Source organism: Rhinatrema bivittatum, chromosome 8 (assembly GCF_901001135.1).
Source record: "Rhinatrema bivittatum chromosome 8, aRhiBiv1.1, whole genome shotgun sequence".
Taxonomy (NCBI): domain Eukaryota; kingdom Metazoa; phylum Chordata; class Amphibia; order Gymnophiona; family Rhinatrematidae; genus Rhinatrema; species Rhinatrema bivittatum.
Window position 1 is genome coordinate 39854276 of NC_042622.1, and position 24866 is coordinate 39879141.

Sequence of the window (24866 nt, forward strand, 5' to 3'; positions counted from 1 at the left end):
TCCAGGACCCACTGATCCGATGTGATCTCAACCCACCTCTGATAAAAGAGAGAGAGACGTCCCCCTATCTCTTGTTTCTGAAGGTGGGTCAGCAAACCTTCATTGAGAAACTCAGGAAGATCCACCACCTGATCCCGCTCCTCTCCTGGGCTGTCTGGAGAGGAAAGGACTGAGACTACCAAAAGGAAGAGTCCTCTGAAAGGTCGACCCTCTGTAGGGACGAAACCGCCGGAAGCCCCGGAAACGGCCCCTCATAACAGAGGGGAGCTGCAATTGGAGACTTGCCCCACTTACTGGCCAGCTTTTCCAACTCACTCCCATACAAGAGTGACCCTTTAAAAGGCATTTTCATAAGATTAGCTTTGGAAGCTGCGTCAGCTGGCCAATTTCACAACCATAGTTGACGCCTGGCCACTACCACCAAAGCCACTCCTCTGGCCAAGGTAGGGACTAAATCACAGCCCACATCTGCCAAAAAGTTGGCAGTGGGTTTCATAACTGCTCTGGAATTCACCCCAGAATCATCAACTTCTTGTGAGAGATGAAGGTAAGAATGGGACACAAGAGTGCAAGAGGAAGCAATCTGTAAAGTCATCGCTACCGCTTCAAAGGCCTGTTTAAGGATTGACTCAATCCAAGTATCATGTATATCCTTCAAGGCCACTCCTCTCTCCACAGGGATAGTTGTCCACTTAGAGACGGCACAGACCAGCGCATCCACTTCGGGAAGACGCAAATGCTCTCTCACAACTGGATCTAGGGGGTATAGACCTTCCAATGTGCGACCACCTCCGGGGCATCCCAATCCAAATCAATCAGTTCCTGGATGGCATCCAAAACTGGGAAAAAACAAGAGGCTTTACACCAAAGGAAACCAAAATGGGATTCTTCTTGAGCTCTGACACGGAATCTGCACCAGGAACACCCAGCTTCTCCAAGGTCTGGGAAATCAGAGCCAGCAGTTCATCTCTGTGAAAGAACCGTAACATGGTCTTATATGATTCCCATCCCGCAGGAATTTCACCATCCTCCAGAGAATCAAGACCAGCCTCATCATCCGTGCTATCCAGGTTCCTGTTGGGAATATCCACAATGAACCGAGATGCGCCCACCGGCTGAGGGTCCGACCTGACCGGATTGGGTAAAGCAGAGAACTGCACCTGAAGAAAGGATTGTAAACCCTGAAAAAACTCCACCCAAGAAAATTCATGTGGATCCAGGCCAAACACAGAAGGAACTGGAGCGGGGCCCACTGAACTGCCATCTCCTGCAGAGGAGCCAGTCAAGGGGGTACCAAGGTCTGGCGTACCTCCGGACAAAGCAGTCACCAAACCTTCATCAGGATGGGAGGACCCTAGGCTTAGCAAAAATCAGAGGAGGACAACTCTTCCTGAGCGTCCAAAAGCACCGACATAGGTTAGAAGCCTCGTCAACCTGAGAAACCCTAATGTAACAAGCAATACAGAGAGAAAGGCGCTTAGGCTTCTTGCTCACTGGCGCCATCGCAGCAGTGAATGTGCGTCCAAATGGCTTGCTAAAAATTTATGCGCACAAAAATTAGGCACCCTTCAATTCACATGCACATGTTGTATGCAGGCTCTTGCAATTTTAAAAGTTGTGCGCGCAAAAAGGCGCACCCAAACTGCACACAAAGTGCGTGTGAAAAGCCTACGCACTGTGCACACCGATGTCCTGCAGAGGGCAGAAACATGCACAGAAGCGCACGAAAAGCGCCATCGCAGCCTACCACGTGGCGCACAGGCAAAAAGCCTAAGTGTGAGGCCTAGCCCACCGGAGTCTGCTCAACCTGCCAGGCTGCCCAGTTCCTCTAACCCCACTGGGAGCAGAAACGACGTTGGAACGGCGCACCAAGCACAGAAACCGGAGGAAGACCTAAAACCCCTCTGTCTCGGAAGGTAAAAACTTCTTCAGTCTTTTTTTCTTTGTTTTAAAAACTTACCGAGGCTCAGCACTTACCGGCTGACTACAGAGTCTGTCTCTGGCTGCAGGAGGGTGGGGGTGCAACTGCCGTCACCACCACGCTTTGCCTCCTGCACCCGCTGCCTTTCAACTGTACAAGCAGCTAAGTCCACGCCGGGAACTGGCTACCGGGCCAAGGCACACCTCTGAGAGACCACGGAAATCACCTGAAGAATTCTCAACTGGGGGAGGGACCTTTAGGTATCAACACAGGAGAGTGGGACTTTGTTCCTCAATTTAAAATTCTCCTTCCAAAATTTAGAGCAATCCCCATAGGAAGATGCACGTCCACCATCTGCTGGAGACGGAGAATACTGGCAGGCTGGGGTCACTGCAGGAGTATATAATCTGTGACGTCAGCTTGCTCAGTCTCCATCTGCTGGCAGGGGAGCATAACCCACTGGTCCTGAGTCCATCTGTCTGCATGCTAGGAAAACAGAAATTATACAGCAGCCATCAACATCCAAACTCCCTTCTCCTCTCCTCTAATGCAGACCTGTGATTTTGCTACTGTGACATCCCTCACTATAGACCCAAAACCTACTACATCCATCCAGATTGTTTTGTTAATCCTGGTTTCCCCTCCCATCTCTCTCCTCCTTTTCTTCCTCCAAACAAAACATCTAGGCTTTCAACATCTCAGTATTTCTTTTGACTTGTAAAAAAAAAAAAAAAAAAGAGGAATCCCACACATACCTGGTGAAGGAGTTGCAGGACTCTGTAGAGGATGAGATGTTGGAGAAAGTGCTGGGAGGGCAGGGCGCGCACATGGTGTCAGAATAAGGTGTAGCTGGACAAAAGAAGCAATATTTAGAGATAAAAACGGCAGAAACGTTAACAGAGTCCTACATTAGGCTGGCCACGCTCCTCAGCAGGGGATCTGCCACTTGGGAAAACATTGGCTCTTCTGCATTTCTCCTATGACCGCTTTGCTATGCCCGTCTAGGTCTCAACCCCTGCCACCCCATCCCCTCTTCTCAGGTACAGTGCCGTGGATAGAGATGGCACTTCATTAACAATTATTCTCAGTCTGCCCTTGGAGGATGGCCCACACAAGCCTTTCTTAGTTTTGCTCAGCCAGATCTGTAATCTTTGGGTAAAGCGGTAAAGAAATTTTACTAAACCGCAGATAAGTAAGGAGGGAAGAAAGGACAAAGGGGAAGACTCAGAGACAGAAAGTGAGGGAAAGAAAGGGAGAGAAGCAGAGAAAGCAGAAATGAAAAAAAAAAAAAAAAAAAAAGGAAGAGCTGTAGTCAGATTGCCATCGAGTATGATGTAATTATTTGTCCAGCCAAATTCCAAATAAAGAATCAAGGGGTTACAGGTCAAGCACTTCATGAATAAAATAACCAGGTTCCATGTCTTCCTATCCTCCCCCCTAGTCTCATTTTTCCTCCACATCCTGTCTTTCGATCTGGGATGGTCACGGAGGAGTCTCACCTTTCTGCATGACTCCATGGCCCAGGCCACACGGCGTGTTTTCCACGCAGGTCCCGCACTCTCTAGTGGAACAGTGTCTTCCAGTCACGCACTCGCACACAGCGTCGGTCGTGGTCGTGCCCTTGATCTTCTCAAATAAGAAAGCATCTAGGCACAGAGAGAGAGAGAGAGAGAGAGCACACAGTTATGCACAAGACTTACTCGCTGCTATAAACAGACCACAGCCAGCGGCTCTTGGAGTTTCATCGCCAGATGTTAAAAGCCCGGCTTGAAGGCTTAGATGATAGAGCTTGGTAACCAGTGGACCTGGGCTCCATTTTTGGGGGTGTAAAGTTCCAGGACGTTAATTAGAAGATATTGTAAACTGTTGTAAAGGTCCGTCTAAGTCAACAGTATATAAAACTTAACATAAACATAAACATATGGGTATGGTCCTCAATTAGCAGCAGCGAGCAGAATCCTCTGCTGCCTCTAGTCTGGAAAAACACCAGATATTTTAGAGGAAAGCAAAGCCCATACTGTTATCGCAGTAACTGTGCAGATGACAGCCCTTTTCCTGGTTCCACGCCGACTGAAACTCTCCATCTCCGCATGCTCTGCATTGCGTGTTCGTTGTTTCGGTGCATTCGGATTCCATCTTCTGCCCTGAGAAGCGCCAGAATAGGAACCAGTTAAATCGGGCCCGGCACAGTTCCATAACCCAATCAAGCATGCGCCGCAGAAAACACAGATCCCTATCAGCATAAATCAAGGGAGCTGTGGGGGAAGAGGTGCATGGGTGAGCTGCCCAAGATTCGCCCACGGGTCTGAATGCAGCTTTACAGCTGCTGGCGGGTGTGGGGAGCCACCGTAAGGGGATGATGCGAGACGGCTGTGGCCGTGCCAATGTCGCCACAAGGACTGGTGGCATCATTGCAGGAATTGCCTGTGGAGAATAATGCAGATGTGCAGACCGTGCTGTATCAAATGGAACAGGAGTGTGGGAAGCATGGAATATTTATTTATTTACTTGTATCCCGCACGCTCAGCGAAAGCTGACCAGAACGGTGCATAAAACAAGAAAATAGACAAAACGTCACCTTAGGGACCACAAGTGTGCTGACTGTACACGAGTCCCTATGGGGAACAGTGGGCTCAAGCTGTCAGGAGCTCCTAGAGGGGAGCAGCATTTATTTATTTATTTATAAACCTTTCTATAACCGATATTAGTGGGGACATCATATCGGTTTACAGTAGAACTATAGTGTGGAAATTCGGGGAGGGAAGGCAAGGAACAAAGAAATAGCAAGGAAGTGAGAGAGAACAGGCGCTTGGAGGCTGCTCGGGATAACAATGAGAGCCCGAAAATAGCAACGTAACAAGTAATAAATAAATACAACCACTATGGACAGCAGGATATACAAACAGCAGGACTTGGGGGGGGCGGGAGGGGGCAATATGCAGATCAGTACCTGGCGCGCATTTCCTGCAGCACCTCCCAGCGTTCTCAAATTCATACTCATCGCAGATTAAAGTGGAGACGGGATAAAACTGAAAGCAAAGTTTATAAACAAATTGATCAAGACATCTAAAAACATTTTCCCTCTCTCAATTAAATGCATACACATCTCACATCTCTACGGTGTAGATTCTCCTCTATTAAGTTTCCGGTTGGCTCTTGAGAGAGGCAGGTAGGGGATATGGGCAGTGGTGGATTTAACCTTCCGAATGCATCCCCTCCAGCCACAAATTGCAGGGGGGGGGGGGTCTCCCCTCTATGTTGTGTTGGCCATTAGGCCTAAAATAAGAAGGAGCACCAGTGACGGGGCGGACTTCTGGAGGTGGGGCCGGCTGCCTATTGGCAAGTTCACCTCTGGGTACAGACTGGTGCGGAGAGGAACCTGGGGGGGGGGGGGATGAACTGAAGAAGGGAGGAGGGAGCACGAGAGGGACAGGGAGCAAGCTGAAGGAAGGGGCCAAGAGGGTGTGATAGTAGGGGGATGAACTGGTATGTAGGGTGGGGTTGGGAAGGGGAAAGAGGACTATTGCCCTGTGATTAGGGCTTCTGTTTTTCGGTTTTAATATGGCAATCCGTGACACCCAAGAAGAGCGGCAGGCAGCACTAAAATCAGCAACTGAAAGAATATTTGTAACAACCACTGCTGTCTTGCCTCAAGTATTAGCAGCTGCAAGAAGCTGGCACTGTCTGCAGCACGGGGCTCCTCTCGGGCTCGTGGATTACTATAGGAAAATCACTGAAAACCAGAAACTAATTCTAGTGCGCTGTTACAGTACCCCTGGGAGAATTTTGCAGCTCTGATTAAGAACATTTTTTTTCCGTATTGCAGTTTAAATTGATTTATCACTCAAAGACCACAATTATATAGTATTATTTTGACAAATAAAGTATGCAGAATTTTTTAACAAGAAGTTAAACTCTGTAAAACCAAGCCTACAGCAACTTACAGGTGGAGGGAGGCAGCCGGAGGGTTAAATCCACTTCTACCCACACCCCTACCTACCTATCCCAAGAGCCAGCCTCCACTAGTCTCTTCCCCAAAACCCAGTCTGTCCACTCCCAGCCTCTCCCCAACTCCACCAGTTTGTCAATCCCCCACTCGCTTTGTTCTGATACTCATGCCAGCCCCACCCCCAGATTAGTCTGATACTCATGCCAGCCCCACCCCCAGATTAGTCTGATACTCATGCCAGCGCCACCCCCAGATTAGTCTGATACTCATGCCAGCGCCACCCCCAGATTAGTCTGATACTCATGCCAGCCCCACCAGCAGATTAGTCTGATACTCATGCCAGCGCCACCCCCAGATTAGTCTGATACTCATGCCAGCGCCACCCCCAGATTAGTCTGATACTCATGCCAGCCCCACCCCCAGATTAGTCTGATACTCATGCCAGCGCCACCCCCAGATTAGTCTGATACTCATGCCAGCGCCACCCCCAGATTAGTCTGATACTCATGCCAGCCCCACCCCCAGATTAGTCTGATACTCATGCCAGCGCCACCCCCAGATTAGTCTGATACTCATGCCAGCCCCACCCCCAGATTAGTCTGATACTCATGCCAGCCCCACCCCCAGATTAGTCTGATACTCATGCCAGCGCCACCCCCAGATTAGTCTGATACTCATGCCAGCGCCACCCCCAGATTAGTCTGATACTCATGCCAGCCCCACCCCCAGATTAGTCTGATACTCATGCCAGCCCCACCAGCAGATTAGTCTGATACTCATGCCAGCGCCACCCCCAGATTAGTCTGATACTCATGCCAGCCCCACCCCCAGATTAGTCTGATACTCATGCCAGCCCCACCCCCAGATTAGTCTGATACTCATGCCAGCCCCACCCCCAGATTAGTCTGATACTCATGCCAGCCCCACCCCCAGATTAGTCTGATACTCATGCCAGCCCCACCAGCAGATTAGTCTGATACTCATGCCAGCGCCACCCCCAGATTAGTCTGATACTCATGCCAGCGCCACCCCCAGATTAGTCTGATACTCATGCCAGCCCCACCCGCAGATTAGTCTGATACTCATGCCAGCGCCACCCCCAGATTAGTCTGATACTCATGCCAGCCCCACCCCCAGATTAGTCTGATACTCATGCCAGCCCCACCCCCAGATTAGTCTGATACTCATGCCAGCGCCACCCCCAGATTAGTCTGATACTCATGCCAGCGCCACCCCCAGATTAGTCTGATACTCATGCCAGCCCCACCCCCAGATTAGTCTGATACTCATGCCAGCGCCACCCCCAGATTAGTCTGATACTCATGCCAGCGCCACCCCCAGATTAGTCTGATACTCATGCCAGCCCCACCCCCAGATTAGTCTGATACTCATGCCAGCCCCACCCCCAGATTAGTCTGATACTCATGCCAGCCCCACCAGCAGATTAGTCTGATACTCATGCCAGCCCCACCCCCAGATTAGCCGTTGCCTTCTGGCATCATGCAGTGCCCGGTATGTTTTAGCTGCATTGTTCTTGTAAGACCGGGAGACTAAGGGGCTTTGGACACACTCAACTAACATCCGATGCAATAAGGGGACCAGTGCATCCAAACTACGCGCCCAAACAACTGCATAGCTGATAGCACTAATCACATGTAAATTCTATGTAGCTATTACCCCCAATGCAGTAAATCTCCGGGCACCCAAGGCACATTGTTTAACACAGGAAGTTTAACTCCAGCTGGCATTAAGTCATACCACAAGCCAAGGGCTCTTGAGAAAAATAAAAAATACTGTTCTCCGAGGAGGAACCACAGGCAACTGTAGATCTACTGCTTGTGTTGATTAAGAGTTTAAAAATAATGTAATGGCAACTGAGGTGGGATAAAATGGACTCTCCTATTGAGCGCTCACTGCAGTTGTGGGCGCCCAGCCACGTCTCCTGGGAGCCCGATGCATTTGAGCACTAGGGACACAGAGTTTCTCCCTGGTGCATCCTTTTTAACGCAACAGCTCATTTTAATATAGCATCGGGCGCACAGGAGAGGTGGTTGTGCACAGTTAGGAAAACGGGCGCTATTTTACCGCGCATCTTATTGCATCCGACTGTGAGAGAACACTGCGGGAGTTCGGGCACCGCATAGCTCAAATTTAGCTGCTGTTCTGGCAGCCAGCGTCAAAACAAGCGGGTAGATTTTCAAAGGGATACGCCCATACCCCCCGAAAGCCTACCCCAAACCCCCCCTGCGCGCGCCGAGCCTATTTTGCATAGGCTCGGTGGCGCGCGCAAGCCCTGGGATGCGCGTAAGTCCCAGGGCTTGCACCGGGGGGCGTGTCGGGGATGTGCCCGGAGTGACGCGGCATTTTGGGGGCGTGTCGCGCGTGACGCGACATTTAGGGGACGGCACCGCGGGCGTGGTTTTGGCCCGGGGGCGTGGCCGCGGCCTCCGGACCAGCCCCCGGGACCAGAACATGGAGCAGGGCAGCCGGCCAGCGTGCGCAAAGTTACGCCTGCTTCCAGCAGGGGTAACTTTGCAGACAAAGGTAGGGGGGGTTTAGATAGGGCCGGGGGAGTGGGTTAGGTAGGGGAAGGGAAGGGAAGGTGCGGGGGGGTGGAAGGAAAGTTCCCTCCGAGGCCGCTCCAATTTCGGAGAGGCCTCGGAGGGAACGAGGCAGGCTGCGCGGCTCGGCGCGCGCAGGCTGCCGATTTTGGACAGCCTTGCGCGCGCCGACCCCGGATTTTAATGGATACGCGTGTATCTATTAAAATCGCGTGAACAAAAGTACACGCTCGCGCTAATTTATAAAATCCAGCCCATGGTGAGTAAAGGGACTGACAGACCGGTGGGGGACAGGAAGAGTGGTGTGTGTCCTGGAGACCCCAGTGGCTCCATTTGCATAGCTCTTTCTTCTATCATCCCACCTCATCTGCCTGAATTCTGCAGGGAGAATTAAAATGTCTGCACAAGAAAGAGGGGTATTCTGTGCTGTATTCCCCCCCAAGAGTAACTGGGAAGGCTGTGCCCATGCTGCAAGGTCAGTGAAGCACCTCTCTCTGCGATTATCCGAACATTTTACCTTGTCCAAAAACATGGCTGCTCGCTCTATCTTCCTTCTCAATTCAGATTTAGGAAACTTTATTGAGATTCTGACAATGTGTACACATTACCAACGTAATACATAGGGGGGGATCTTTTTCAAAGCTGTTCACGTGGGTAAAAGGGCAGGATGAGGTCGAGGGAGGGAAATGATTGCAGGCACAGCCTGAATTTTCAAAGGGACCCTTCACCGGGAATTTCTCTTTGAGAATATGTTTGCAGGTCCACAGGTGTGGTGCTGTGCGCTTGTATGCCCCACGGCTGGTTTCAAAATTGCCTCCAAAGAGGGCAAGTCTCAGAAGTTTTTATACTGAAGGAGGAGAGAAAAGAGGCAAGGGGGGGGGGGCAGATGCTGGAGGGAAAAGGAAGAGAGAGGCAAGGGTGGGGGTGGGGAGGGTACAGTGCCAGCCTGAGCACCAGTGATCAGACGGTAATGGTTTAATATTGCAAATAAGAGACAGAGAAGAAAAACGAAGAGCCGAGTTGAATTTGAAAAATAAAGAGACTGACAAAACGGAGATGAAGCTGGAGGAAGAACTGGAAGGCTGGGAGAAAATGGGCGCGGTGGAAGAGTGGGCCAAGTTAAAAGGAGCTATTACAGAGGCAGCAAAGCTGTGTGTTAGAAAGGCATCAAGAGGAAGAAACAGCTGAAAAAATAAAAGGCAAAAAGAACAGCGTTCAAGAAGACGTATAAAGGATCCTAAAAAGAGGGAAGAAAACCTGGCACACCTGAGGGAGATGAAGAAAGAGATCAGGAAAGCAAAAGGTCAAACAGAAAAAAAGGATTGGCAAAGAGGTAAAGCTAGGTGACAAAACTTTTTTCAGATATATCAGAGAAAGAAGGAAGGCCCAAAGTGGTAGAGTGAAACTGAAAGGTGACAAGGAGCAATGTGTGGAGATAGAAGAAGAAACGGCAGAAATATTAAACAAATACTTTAGTTCAGTGTTCACTAAAGATGACCCTGGAGAAGGACTACTGCTGGTTATCAAGACCATAGATGGAGATGGGGTAGATGAAACTCCTTTTACAGAAAAGAATGTATAGGAAGAGCTAGGAAAAGTGGAAGTGGATAAGGTACATCCCAAGATACTGAGAGAGCTCAGAGATGTGCTGGTGGGTCCACTGAAGGACCTGTTCAATAGATCCCTGGAAGTAGGAGAAGAGCTGTGGTGGCCCTGCTTCACAAGAGTAGTATCAGAGAGGAGGCTGGAAACTACAGGCCAGTTAGCCTCACCTCAGTGGTGGGAAAATTAATGGAGACTCTGCTGAAGGAAAGGATCGTGAACTAATCTACAAGCTGGTGAGATGCTGGACCCAAGGCAGAATGCATTCACCAGGGGAAGGTCCTGTCAGATAAATCTGATTGATTTTTTTGATTGGGTGAATAGAGAATTGGATCAAGGAAGACCACACGATATGATTTACTTGGATTTCAGCAACGCTTTTTATATGGTGCTGCATAGCCTTGTGAATAAAATGAGAAGTTTAGGAGTGGGCGCCAAGATGGTGGAGTGGATTACAAATTGGTTGACTGACAGGAGACAGAGATTGATTTTGGGACCGGTTCTGTTCAATACCTTTGTAAGCAATATTGCAGAAGGGATAGAAGGTAAAGTTTGTCTATTTGTGGATGATACTAAGATCTGCAACAGAGTGGACACGCCAGAAGGATTGGAGAGAATGAAAAGTAATTTTGAAAAGCTTGAAGAGTGGTCAAAGATTTGGCAGCTGGGATTCAATGCCAAGAAGTGCAGAGTCATGCATCTGGGGTGCGGCAATCCAAAAGAGATGTATGTGATGGGCGGTGAAAGACTAATGCACATGGATTGGGAGAGGGACCTTGGTGTGATAATGTCTGATGAGCTGAAGATGGCAATGCAATGTGACAAGACGATAGCTAAAGCCAGAAGAATGCTGGGCTGCATAGAGAGAGGAATAAGCAGTAGGAAAAAAAAAGAGGTGATAATGCCCTTGTACAGGTCCTTGGTGGGATCTCACCTGGAGTACCTTGTTCAGTTCTGGAGCCCTTATCTCAAAAAGGATAAAGGCAGGATAGAGGTGGTCCAAAGAAGAGCGACCAAAATGGTATGGGGTCAGAATCAGAAGAATTATGAGAAAAGGCTGAAGGATCTAAATATGTATACCCTGGAAGAGAGTAGATGCATAGGAGACATGATACAGACTTTCAGATAACCTGAAAGGCTTTAATGATGCACAAACTACGAACCTATTCCATTGGAAAAAAATCAGTAGAACCAGGTGTCATGAAATGAAAATCCAGGAGGAACAACTCAGAACAAACGTCAGGAAATATATCTTCATGAAGAGGGTGGTGGATGCCTGGAATGCCCTTCCGGGGGAGGTAGTAAAGACAAAGGGGCATGGGATAAACACTGTGGATCCCTAAAGGCTAGAGGATGGGAATGAAGAAAGGGGTGCATGGGGGTAACTTGCTGGTGCGGTGGTTACTATCAATCAATAAACCTTGATGCTTTTGATGTGTCTGCAATATTGCTCTCCGCTTCAATGGCAGGGGAAAATGGAAGCTGCATTCAGACAACAATCAACAAGGGCCCAGACTTTTACAGTCTGAGGAACTGATAAGCATGGGGGTAACCTTAACAGCAATTACTACCCTTAACAGAAGGCAAGGGATTACTACCTTTAGCCAATAAGCCTTAATGCTTTTGATGCAATGGGACCACATGATTTGGTGACTCTTTAAGGGTAATTCATTAAAGAAAATGGATATAAAATATTGTACCATACCCTTATTCAGTTACATAAAATGAAACGGCGACAATGATAGGTGCTGGAGGGGCTGTGGTGAGGTAGGAACCTTGATTCACGTGTGCTGGACCTGTCCTCAGTAACAGTGTACTGGAAAAAGGTCAAATTGTGGATATAAGACATCACTAAAAGTCTCCCTTCCATTTGACCCAGCCATAATTTTACTAGGGTTTCCTGTTCCAGATTCCACCTCTTCTCACTCTGGGGATATCCCATTAATGATTCACCTGCGAAACAATGCTCAGAAAATGGAAGCCTGCAATCTTCCGACTTACACACTCTGGATACAAAGTGTTCAGAAGGGTTTTTTCAATGGAGATTCGCACTTTTTATCTCCAGGATAAATATCACAATGTACCATGAATTTGGGGCCCTTTTCTAAATTTTGCAGGGAACCTGCGTGCAGGTCTTCCCATGTTAAACGCTGTATCTGGTCCCACTATTTGGGTTACCTGTCCATATACCTATACATTTTATTACTGAACTGATCGGTCCATATCATCTTTGCACACAATGTTTTAGTTACCTGGATGGATCTTTTTTTTTTTTTTTTTTTTTTTTTTTTTAATTACCTGTGTGCAATTCCCTACTTGCTTGTTACTCAACATTTTATTAATGTACTCTCTGTATAAGTTTCTGTTTTATGCACCTTTGTCATTTTGACTTTGTTCTTCTTGCTGTATTTTGTGAAAATTTTAATTAAAAAAAAAATTAAGTGTCGGGCCTAATTCCTCCAGGAGTAAGACTTCTACCAGAGTGAACTGTCAAGGGAAATTTAATTGTAAATCTACTACAACGATAAAGGAGCTCGTTCTGGAGCAAGTGGGGGGGTTCTGTGCTCTGTTTTGAGAGGATTTTGGTGCAGGAAGAAATCATCAGGCTGATTCAAAAAGTGGAGTCGCTAGGTATAAGAATCGCTGGGAGTCAGAGGAAGCCCCGTCTTGCTGATGAACTGCTGGGTTAATTTTATTAAGGGGAAGTTACACTATCGTAGCCCTCCCCAAGCGTTCTCTCTTTTCCAAGGCGATGAGCTTAATCTGGCAAAACAGTTTTCATAAACCACCTTCCCTCATCTTTCTAATACCTTTTAACAAGTGAAAGCTATAATCAGTGGCAGATTGTATGGAAGGGGGGTAAGATAGATACATTACCCCAAATTATTTAATTTTGGCGGATCGAAAATGAAACAGAATCTTGGGTTTTCCCCAAAGCAGTCACATGAGAGCGCCACTTCTTGGCATCACGGTTCGTATAAATAAACCTGTTGCTTTGAAGCAGCTTCCAGTGCAGTACACAGGGCTAGCTCAGTGCTTGGCCACGTGCGTCACTTTTCTCACACCCACAGGAACCTCCTGCCAAAGTTGAAGTGAGTAAACCACAAAGTGAGAGTATGCGAGATGCTCACCACATATCCTGTAAGGGTTCCATTGAAGTGGTGCCGTGTGTGCGTGTTAGTGATTCCCTACCTGTAACCCTTAAGATAAGCCACAGCATCTCCTAAGTGCTGTCCTCAGAGGAGGCAGAAATATAGCAGAGGTGATTTTATGTTGTTCTGGCCGGGACACCAACCCAGAAGCTTTTCATAAGTTTCCGCAGCTCAAGGTACTAAGGTACAAGCATTTTGATGGTATTGAGATGCTGTTTTTATGTATTGATATGTTGTGTCTGCATTTTATGTTTGCTCTTATGTAACCCGCTCTGAACGTTGGAGGACATGAGCAATAGTTAAATAATTTTTCAAATCTCGGGGGGGGGGGGGGGGGGAAGATGCTGGCACTTCTTTGCTAATAATCTCACAAGATCAGCAGCCAGCCGGTGCCAGGACCTGGCCTGCAAGTTTCAAAAATGCTCACTGTGCAGGGATGGGTTGGGCTGGCTGCCTGCCTGCCGGAGCTCATCCTGCCCACCGAATGCATCAGGGCCACTGTCCACCCATCCTGTGCAATGGGCAGCTGGCAGAGCTCAACCCATTAGCTGCCGCCCATCTCACACCTGTGGGAAAGTGGGGCGGGAAGAGGAAGGGACGGAGGGGGGGTGGCAGAGCGAAAGTGGGTACAGGCACACATTTCTCCCCCCCCCCCCCCCTATCCAGTATGTTTTTCCTTAGGTAGCCTGTGTCTCTTGAGAGGGGGGGTTTCACTTACAAAATAACCACTGGATCAGGGGAAAAACCAAAGGGGCCAAGCACCTGTTTTTGGGAAGGAAAGGCAGGATCGCGCCCATAATCACACAGAAAGGATTTAAGTCTGGGTTCCCGAACTCTGCACCTTACCCACAAGGCGCTACTGCGATCTAGAGCGGATTCTGCTTCTCTTCCTCAACCTCTGGCAACATGCCCAGAGTCTGCTGGAAAAAGCGCCAAGTTACAGATCGCGTTCTTCTCCGTTCACCCAAAAACTGAGGATCGGGAGAGAGCAAATTCCAAGAGGTTAAGCTCCCTCGGAGGGATCTCCTAAGAGAGGCAGCCTGTACAGTAAGAAGTTCAGGTTTTTGCTGTCCTCTAGCCACAGCCGGTACTGCCGCCCCCTCTCCTTCCCCTCAAGGTCAGACGTGGCCTGGTGGGGGAGGGGGAGGTCCATGGCAATGTGCTCAAGATGCCCAGCTGTTGAAGTTTCTAAAAGTTTCTCCCTCTCCCTTCTTCCAGTCCTAAAGCATTGCTTAGCCTAATAAAGCTAAATGTTATTGGCTTCCTCTCAACCATCTGAATTTTAGGTGGGTTCACACAGTACTACCTTTCTGATCACCACACCCAAACCAAGTCTGGTTTCCTAACGTTAAACCACAGAGTAAAAAACTCCAGGCGCAAATGCCGGTATTGCTGTAATGTTCAGCCAACTGCTGCAACCACTAGCAGAGACATCAAAATAAGGTAAAAATAACGCATTTTATAACTGTGTGTCTTGCAGCTGCTACCTGGTGGATGGCTGTGGGAGCAGGTGGGGGGTGTATATGTGTGTGTTTGTAAAGGGGGAGGGGTGCAGGGGGGAGGGGGTGTGTATGTGTGTGTTTGAATAGGGGGAGGGGGTGCAGGGGGTGGAGGTGTGTATGTGTGTGTTTGTATAGGGGGAGGGGGTGCAGGGGGTGGAGGTGTGTATGTGTGTGTTTGTATAGGGGGAGGGGGTGCGGGGGGTGGAGGTGTGTATGTGTGTGTATGTATAGGGGGAGGGAGTGCAGGGGGTGGAGGTGTGTATGTGTGTGTTTGTATAGGGGGAGGGGAGGTGTGTATGTGTGTTTGTATAGGGGGAGGGGGTGCAGGGGGGTGGAGGTGTGTATGTGTGTGTTTGTATAGGGGGAGGGGGTGCGGGGGGTGGAGGTGTGTATGTGTGTGTATGTATAGGGGGAGGGAGTGCAGGGGGGTGGAGGTGTGTATGTGTGTGTTTGTATAGGGGGAGGGAGTGCGGGGGGGTGGAGGTGTGTATGTGTGTGTATGTATAGGGGAGGGAGTGCAGGGGGTGGAGGTGTGTATGTGTGTGTTTGTATAGGGGGAGGGGGTGCGGGGGGGTGGAGGTGTGTATGTGTGTTTGTATAGGGGGAGGGGGTGCAGGGGGGTGGAGGTGTGTATGTGTGTGTTTGTATAGGGGGAGGGGGTGCGGGGGGTGGAGGTGTGTATGTGTGTGTATGTATAGGGGGAGGGAGTGCAGGGGGGTGGAGGTGTGTATGTGTGTGTTTGTATAGGGGGAGGGAGTGCGGGGGGGTGGAGGTGTGTATGTGTGTGTATGTATAGGGGAGGGAGTGCAGGGGGTGGAGGTGTGTATGTGTGTGTTTGTATAGGGGGAGGGGGTGCGGAGGGGGTGGAGGTGTTTATGTGTGTGCATGTGTAGGGGAGGGGGTGCGGGGGGGTGGAGATGTTTATGTGTGTGTATGTATAGGGGGAGGGAGTGCGGGGGGTGGAGGTGTGTATGTGTGTGTATGTATAGGGGGAGGGAGTGCAGGGGGTGGAGGTGTGTATGTGTGTGTTTGTATAGGGGGAGGGGGTGCGGGGGGGGTGGAGGTGTGTATGTGTGTTGTATAGGGGAGGGGGTGCAGGGGGGTGGAGGTGTGTATGTGTGTGTTTGTATAGGGGGAGGGGGTGCGGGGGGTGGAGGTGTGTATGTGTGTGTATGTATAGGGGGAGGGAGTGCAGGGGGGTGGAGGTGTGTATGTGTGTGTTTGTATAGGGGGAGGGAGTGCGGGGGGGGTGGAGGTGTGTATGTGTGTGTATGTATAGGGGAGGGAGTGCAGGGGGTGGAGGTGTGTATGTGTGTGTTTGTATAGGGGGAGGGGGTGCGGGGGGGTGGAGGTGTGTATGTGTGTTTGTATAGGGGGAGGGGGTGCAGGGGGGTGGAGGTGTGTATGTGTGTGTTTGTATAGGGGGAGGGGGTGCGGGGGGGTGGAGGTGTGTATGTGTGTGTATGTATAGGGGGAGGGAGTGCAGGGGGGTGGAGGTGTGTATGTGTGTGTTTGTATAGGGGAGGGAGTGCGGGGGGGGTGGAGGTGTGTATGTGTGTGTATGTATAGGGGGGAGGGAGTGCAGGGGGGTGGAGGTGTGTATGTGTGTGTATGTATAGGGGAGGGAGTGCAGGGGGTGGAGGTGTGTATGTGTGTGTTTGTATAGGGGGAGGGGGTGCGGAGGGGGTGGAGGTGTTTATGTGTGTGCATGTGTAGGGGGAGGGGGTGCGGGGGGGTGGAGATGTTTATGTGTGTGTATGTATAGGGGGAGGGAGTGCGGGGGGTGGAGGTGTGTATGTGTGTGTATGTATAGGGGGATGGGGTGTGGGGGGTGGAGGGGTGTATGTGTGTGTTTGTATAGGGGGGAGGGGCAGAGGTGTGTATTTGTTCCCTGCTTTCCCTCATGCACCCCTCCACTCCCCTCCCCCCATGCTCACTCTCTATCCTACCTGCTTGCACTGCAGCAGGCCATGCAGTCAGCGGGTAAAGACTTTGGCAGGGGCAGCTGCAGCAGTGAGGCGGCGCAAGCTCCAGCCACCAGGTCCTAGACTCCCCGCTGCCATCTGATCTTCGGCAGGTGGGGCCTGGGCTCCCTGTCGGCCATTTTGCTGCCAGTCCTCCACAGGGCCAGAGCTTATATAGTTTGGCTTTGCCCACCCGCTACCACACGCTGTCTGTGACGTCAGAATCACAGGCCAACGGACAGACAAAACTGAAGCTGTAAGCGCTTTAGAAATGATTTATAAAATGTTGCTAAAAACAGTCCCCCGGGAGAGGGAATCGTGACCAAGCACAACACCCGGTAGCTGGATTCAGGGCCTAGAATTGCAGGGCTCCAGAAAAACTGCTGCATGACCCCTGGCCCAGGACCATTGCTGCAATGACCGGACCAGGTACATTGGGGGGGATGGGGGAGGGGGCAGCGGCATGGGCCAATATAAAAAAGGGGAGAAAAAGATCCCAAAGTGGTTGCAAATGAAGGCTCTTTGCACCAGGATATCAGCATTGGTTCCAATTGGGCTGGAGACCCAAAAGAGCAGGAGTCAAAAAAAAAAAAACCACCCAACAACAAAACCACACTATAAAAACTCCCAGCTCTCTGTTCCTTGGGATCCTGCATGACACACTAGCATTGTCCCCTACAGCAGCCCTACGGGAAGAGAGCCACAAGTTTAACACAGGGTAATGTAACTAACCAGAATGCGGTGGCAGTGGCAGGTCACCGAAATTTAAACCGCTATGGAACATCTGCCCTCAGGGAGGTTCAATTCTGAACCGAAAGGTTGGCTTTTATGCTAATTACGTTCTCCAATTCAGTTATGTTTCGATTAAGTCCAGTGCGCTGTCACCTTTTGGAAGTTCACATTTATCATGTGGATGGGGATCTCCACGTTGTTCCACGTCACTATTTTTTTTTATTTAAAATATTTAGGTTCCGCATATTTGTGCTTAATAGAGTAATGAATTATTCTTGCTGAGTCCCCCTGTACAACTTTATAGCACAATAGTGTGTTGTTGTCTTTAAGGCCTGTAGTGTCTTACTCCCACAAGGCTCCCTATATCAGTGTAACATTTTACCCCTCTAGGTCCCCTAGAGTACTGCATTCTCCCTGGGGTACAGTAATCCCCACAGAGCCCCCATACACCATGGAACCAATTATGGGTCTCGTCAAGACCAGTGGTATGTGTATAACCCTACCGGGATTACCAGAGAACGTGGGCCAGTGGTTAGGCCTAAGCAGTCTGGGCTGGTGGAATGTACCATCCTGCCACAACACCCCCAGCTGGAGGCTGCTGCAATGGTCGCAGGTGGCCGAATGTGGCATTTGGAGTGTCAGGGAGAAGGCCTGATTGTTGTAGTTCCCCCTGTCCTTGTCAGTATTGGCTCAGCCTCCTCTGCTGAGAAAAATAGGAAGAAAAAGAAATCAGTTGGCCAGCCTGTACTTAGCAGCTGGTGAAACGGATCACTGCGATTTTGTGTGCTTTTGAGTATAAGCGACTTTTGTTGCTAGGTTTTTCATCCACCCCTTCCTGCCTGAGAGAAAGGGCTGGGGAAGGAAAAAAAAAATGATTTTTCCCTGTTTGCAATATATATTTATTTTTTGGATCCTTCAGGCTGAAAGATCCCCGCTCCCTCTAAAAGGGCTGTGGAAAAAAAGGACTGGATAGCAAGTGAAATCCAGAGCTGGGAAGAGAGAGGAGGAAACTGGAGTTTCATCCAGGAGCACAGGAGAGTTTGGGAGAATTCAAGAGCATGAAGTGGAGCCCGGGAATTGTGCAAGCGAGATCCGTCATGGATAGGAGAACCCTTTCCAGTCTCAACCCAAGCCCTGACATTCCTTCCAAGGGAAGACAAGGGCCCTGGGAAAAGATCAAGGGACCACAGACACCGATCCTTTGGACTCAATTTATTGCTGTGATTGCGGATGTTTCAAGGAGCAAAATGTCCAGGGTGCCGACTAACTTCCATTGAACACTCTGTTTTTATTTTTTTGGAAACCTGCATGTGTGCCCTGCCCTTTTCTTGGATCCGAGAAATTAAGGAGAAGAGACACCAGGTGTCTGTGTGCCTGCGCATGGACTAAGCCCTGGTACAGAGTGCTCTCCCCCCCCGCCGCCTTCATAGCTGAAGAGCAGCTCCATATGTTACTCCTGTGGGCCCCCTACAATAGCAGCCTTAGTAAGCTTGAACCCCTCCCATCTTGGAAGTTAAGCAGGGTTGGGCCTATCTAGTACCTGGAAAGAAAGGCCAGGTGCTGTGAGCTGCAGAAGGCAATGGCAAAACCTCTGCAACATCCTGCCAAGTGGTTGGTGGGCTTTTCTGTGTAATCGGATAACATACATACCGCCGCCACCCCCCCTATGTGTAGCATAGAGCAAGCTAGTTTGCATCTCGTTATTCATCTTTGTTAACAAAATGCTGCACTGTCCCCAAGGCTTCTTTCTAAAACTGTAGAGTTTTGCTCTACAAGTTGTCGGCAGCAAAGTACCGTCACTCCTTATAAATCCCCTGCATAGAATCGTGTTATCCATTGAGACTGAGGTATTAACGTTTACCTCGGAGCTCTCTGTAGCAGATTACAGAAGTGGTAGAAAGAATTGCTGCTCCTTGCTTGACTGCCAAACATTCCAGCTTAAAATTGAGAGATTCGAGTACTGCCTAATTACATTAAAAAAATTAATTTTCAAATCCTAATAAAGTGCACAAGGAGTGGGATGTTGGCCTCACAACAAGGTGTGGCTTACTGCTGAAGTGCCAGGCTCCTGGTGCCTCTGCTACCTGCTCCCACTGCCCTTGGGGTATCTGGCAATTCCAGTATTGAAGGTTCTGATTGAGAAGGACTCCAAGGAGGAGGCGAAAACTCCTTGGTCAAAAAAAACAAAACAAAAAACCAACTCTCTCTCTTCTCAAATTGTGTCAGAGAAAGTTATAAGGTAAGGGAGGAATTTTGGTATCAAAGTCATGACATGAAAACCCAAGGGGGAAAACTCAGAACCAACATAAGGAAATATTTTTTTCATGGAGAGGGTGGTGGATGCCTGAAATGCCCTTCCGGAAGAGGTGGTGACGTGAGGACGAAAGCCATGAACAAATTAAAAGGGGCATGGGATAGACACTGGAGGATGATAATGAAGGAAAAGGTGTATGGGGATAACCTGCCCAGAGCACGGGGCATTCCTAACCTTAACCAATTAGCCTTCTTGATTTTGACAGAACTATAACATAGCTGTCCACTTTGAGAGCGGGGCAGGGAAAAAAAGGTATTGGATTCTGAAGACAGCCAATACTGAGCCCTGGGGTACAGATACACTGGCATTGGGGATAAAGCTTCTACAGCCAAGTCCAAAAGCAAAGAATGCTCAAACAGCATTGTCTACATTATCAGGAAGGCTGCTCACCATGTAAAGATGTTACAGTAATTTTGTTATAGGTTTAACAGTTGCTTGGTTTTGCTTGTAAGTCTTACTATCCATAACATAAGGCATGGGGGTAACCTGCACAGAGCGGACACTTACGAGTAACCTGCAAGGAGTGGTAGTTGCTGCCATGGGAAACTTGCTGGGCAGTCTGGATGGCCCATTTAATCTTTTTCTGCGACAATACTATGTTAAAGAAACATTCTCACCAGTAACAGGGCTACATAAGAAGTAGAGTAAAATCACCCAGAATACTTAAGGCAACAGAGTTCCTTAAGGGGGTAAATTTATAACAAGTTGCATAAACTCGGGGGCTGTTATATGCCTAAATTACACCAATTTTCTAAATGAATTTACATGTATAAATTTGCATTCAAAATTATCCTGGCAAAACTATGTGCACACAATGATACTTGCTATTGGGTGCATGTAATATTGCTGAGAGACTTTATAAGCAAACTTTTGAAAATCAAAAAAGTATGCACTAAAGTCCCAACCAGCGCTCCCTCTAATTTTTTTGTGGGCTGTGCGCGCAAACGTTTCTCATGCGCTGGATTTTGCCAATAATTAATCCTTTGCGATAAGAAATTTGTCGTGTTGCTAAAACATTTTTTGCTACTGGATGCAGGCTTACTGTGGAAGCACTTGTTGAATACGCCCTATTTTTGTGGTTAAATAAATTTGGCGCTATTGGAACCACCAATTCACAGTGGGGCCTGAGCTCCTTATTACAGGGTTTGGGTGAGAGTATTCTGGATTGTCATTTGTATGACCACACAGTTCATGGGGGGGGGGGGGGGGGGGGGGAAGAGAGTAAGTTTATCCACAAAGAGGAAAAGTTTCCCTGTCCAGTAAAGATCACTCTCTGAGCCCGGTCCACTACATCTGGCTGGCCATTTAAAAAAAAAACAAACCGCAGTGACCAGTGAAATGTTTGTACTCCCAGCAACTGGTTACATGTTATGTAACCTAGATTGGGATTACATTAGATTACTCATGCAAAAAGTATTTTATGTCACCATCACATACCAGCACAGAATAATTTAATCTTGCTGAAATCCCTCCCCTACCCAAAATGACAAAAAAATAAAAAGGGAGAATCAGATGTATAAAAACCTTTTCTGCAAACTGTTGTGCTTTTGTCAATTTGACTGTATGCAGAGTTTAGGATAAAGGCGCAATACAAATAAATACTCCTCAGACACATACAGTGTTGAATGTGCTCCACTACGGTTCTGAGAAAGCCAATATCAAGTCACTGCCTTTCAGACTGAAAGTGAAACTAGCCAAGCCTTTGATTAATAATAACAGTGTCAGAGGTCAGCCGTAGGATAGTGTCCGAGGCACCGGACACTATCCTACCGCTCTGCCGTGCGCCTCGCTCAGGGCCCCTCCCGCTCCCCACCTGCCCAGCCCCCCGCTGGGTCCTCCTCCTCCTCCCGTCGGACTGTAAGGGGAGAATGGAGCCCAGATGCTGGGGATTTCCAAACCATAAAATCCCCTCTTCGGTTTCTGAAGAAAAAAATAACAAAACTATAAAGCCACGTAGGCAGTAAACCCTTTTAAGGGTTCTTAGCACATGCAGCAATTAAGAGCTGTTAGATTTATTAGAGATAAGAACTGTAAATGGTAACCCGGTCTAGATTAATCATACGTTTGTAACGTACAAATACCACGTTTCCTTACTTTGCTTCTTATGGCAGTGGTAACAATGTCCAAAAGGATTGCTGGTATTTACTTGCATTATTTCAAATGGAAGAATTTTTTTTTAATGGCCTATATATAGATATAATATTTGTTTACAGTGGCTGCAAAAGCAATACTCGCTATTGGGGCAATACAGAACAATAGAGCAAGACATCCCCTAAGAAGTGATCGGCTCACACACACACTCCATGGCAATATTTCACATTTCTCTCTGAAATAAGTGAAAGTATAGAAAAGGAAGCGATCGAAAGGTCCGCTTCCTGCAACACGAACAAAAGACTGGCGAGCTGGCGCGATCCCCCCACCCTAAAAAAAAAAAAAAGAGAGGCAGCAAGCGAGGCCCACTCACGCCCCCTCCCCAAATGAAAACTCCGCCGGCTTTGTTGTTTCTTCATTCTTCTACCACCCTTCTGCCCCCCCCCCGAGCAGGGCGCGCGCGGAGCGGGCTAATAACAACCTAACAGAAGCCACTCACCCAATTCTAGGACAAAGGGAGTTTAAATGAACAACAAAAGAGCTAGCGCAAATAGCCACATACCTGGAAGCTGCAAGAGAGAAACAGCCAAAAGAGCTTTGTTTTCATTGTTAAAAAAAAAAAAAAAAAAACCCACACCAGATTTATGTGAGGAGCACAAAGAAACTGTCAAGTTAGCGAGAGCAGGATTGAACCAAACCAGCCGCTCTCGGGGAGCTGCGAGTACAAAGGGTAGCGATATCGGAGGGGCAGTCTCCGCGGGAGGGGAGGGGAGGGCCGCCCTCGGCCTCTGAACCAATCCCATCCCAGGAAGTCATCAGACTGACACCCATTCGCGAAGAAGGAGAAGCAAGAAAAAGGCGGTGCTGCGGCTGGGACATCCCCCCCGGGAGGGATCCGCTGACGTCGGGAAAGCTGAGCCTTGGAACGAGCAGTGCCCAGCCAAATGGGAGGGCTGGGCTACTCCGGACGGTGCCCTATTGATACCGGGAGGGCGATGCCCAGCCAACACCAAAAGGACTAAGCTATACCCCACAGTGACCCACTAACACAGGGAGGGGGTTGAGCTATACCTGCCAGTGTCCTACTTACACCCAGGAAAGCGGAGATGTACCAGCTACCAGTGACCAACAAACCAACACAGGGTGGGCTGAGCAGTGGTGCCCAGCTAATACCAGGAGGGCTAAGCTATATCAGCCAGTGCCCTGGCACTGAGAGGGCTGAGCTATACCAGCCAGTGCCCTACTTACACCAGGATAGCTGAGCTATACCAGTCAGTGCCATACAAATCCCAGGAAGTTTGTGCTATAGCAGCCCGTGCCCTACTTACACCAGGAGAGCTGAGCCATACCATCCAGTGCCCTATTACACCAGAATAGCTGAGCTATACCAGCCAGTGCCCTATTACACCAGAATAGCTGAGCTATACCAGTTGGTGCCATACAAATCCCAGGAAGATTGTGCTATACCAGCCAGTGGCCTAGTTACACCAGGAGAGCTGAGCCATACCAGCCAGTGAACTATTACACCAGAAGGGCTGAGCTATACCAGCCAGTGCCCCATTACACCAGAAGGACTGAGCTATACCAGTCAGTGCCATACATATCTCAGGAAGGTTGTGCTATACCAGCCAGTGCTCTGCTTACACCAGGAGGGCTGAGCTATACCAGCCAGTGAATTATTACATCAGAAGGACTAAGCCAGGGGCGGCTCAAGGCAATCTGCTGCCTGAGGCAAGGGGTGAGATCCCCCCCCCCCACCCCCTCCCTTTTCCACACAGCCATACATGCATACATATATACACACTCATTCACTTCTCTCCCTCTTCCATACACACACGCACTCTCATTGTCTCTTCTCACTAGCCACAGGAGCCTCCTCTTTCCCCAGGCCCGCGGGCCATGCATTCCAGTAGTATTGGCCTGCTCTGCCCCTGTTTTATTTTCAGCGCACGGCCTGATACTGTTGCTCTTCCTCTTCCTGCGCTTTCAGTTTCCTGCGGAGGGCGACGCTCCTGCTTGTCTTTCTTGTCGCACAGCACTGGGCTTCACATTTTCTTCCAGGGGCATGGGTGCTGATGCTCCTCCTTCTTCGAGCATGCGCTGTTCTAGGTCCTTTCTCTTCTGCAGCAGCTCACCCGGAGTTTTTAAGTGTTGGCCTGGAGACCCAGCAATTCATTCAGAATTCTGGAGTCTCTGGGCCAGATCCGGAGAGTTCCCAGGTATGAGTGTGAGGCAGCTGCAGTAGGGCAGGCAGTGTGAGGAAGACGCCTCAGTGGCGTTCTGAGAGGGGCATTTTTTGCGCCTCAAAATTCTGCCGCCTGAAGCGGCCGCCTCATTATAGAACTGCCCCTGGTCTGAGCTATACCAGTCGGTGTTGTTACGATGCTGCTTGCGGCTAGGCCACAAGCAGCCTCTCACCTCTCAGTGGCCACCGCTGCCAATGTAGTTCCTCTGCGGCCTGGAGGCCGCCGCCATCTCTGCCTCTTCTCACGGCCAGGAGGCCACTGCCATCGTTGCCGCTGCCGCTTGCCCTCTTCGCGGCCTGGGGCCAGCTCTGCTCCTTCTTTGCAGCTAGGCTGCCGCTTCCTTCTTCCACGGCCTGGAGGACACTACCAGCACCGTCTCTTCCGCGGCCAGGAGACCACCCTCGATGCTCCTCTTCGCAGCCTGGAGGCTGCCGCCAACTCCGCTACCTTCCCCGCAGTCTGGGCGCCGCCTCCTCTGGCTCTTTGTGGCTAGGCTGCTGCTAATGTTCCTCTTCTGCGGCCTGAAGGCCGCCCCCAACTCCACGGGTTCTTTGTGGCCTGGAGGCCGCCTCCGATTACTCTTCCGTGGCCAGGAGGCCACTCCAGAGCTCCTCTTCATGTGGCAGGGAGAAGCCATCAATCTTTTTCTTCGCAGCAGGGAGCCGCTCACGTCAGGGCCTGCTTCTTCCTGTGTGGCAGGACGCCACTCTCCAAGGTCCTGCCTTCCTTCTAGGTGCATGGCCGCGTCTCCCTGCTCCAGTTAAAGGGCCAGCAGTAGACTGTCCTCCTGGGCTCCTCCTGCTGACGTCCTCTAGGCGTTTCCTCTTCAGCC

At 49.5% G+C, this 24866-nt stretch overlaps 1 protein-coding gene across 4 annotated transcripts in view; it reads right to left on the minus strand.

Moving 5' to 3' along the window:
* CD40 (CD40 molecule) overlaps positions 1–24866 on the minus strand; it is a 78160-nt gene that overhangs the window by 31728 nt on the left and 21566 nt on the right. For 2 of the 4 annotated variants that reach the window (XM_029612037.1, XM_029612036.1), the window contains exons 3-6: positions 4872–4950; positions 3940–4065; positions 3421–3567; positions 2677–2770 (exon numbers count right to left, since the gene is read on the minus strand). In XM_029612037.1, the coding sequence (XP_029467897.1) occupies positions 2677–2770; positions 3421–3567; positions 3940–4057 (359 nt within the window). In that variant the 5' untranslated portion in view covers positions 4058–4065; positions 4872–4950. Of the gene's footprint in view, positions 1–2676; positions 2771–3420; positions 3568–3939; positions 4066–4871; positions 4951–22350; positions 22516–24866 lie in introns of those variants that run through there. The other 2 variants (XM_029612035.1, XM_029612034.1) reach the window with 2 other exon arrangements.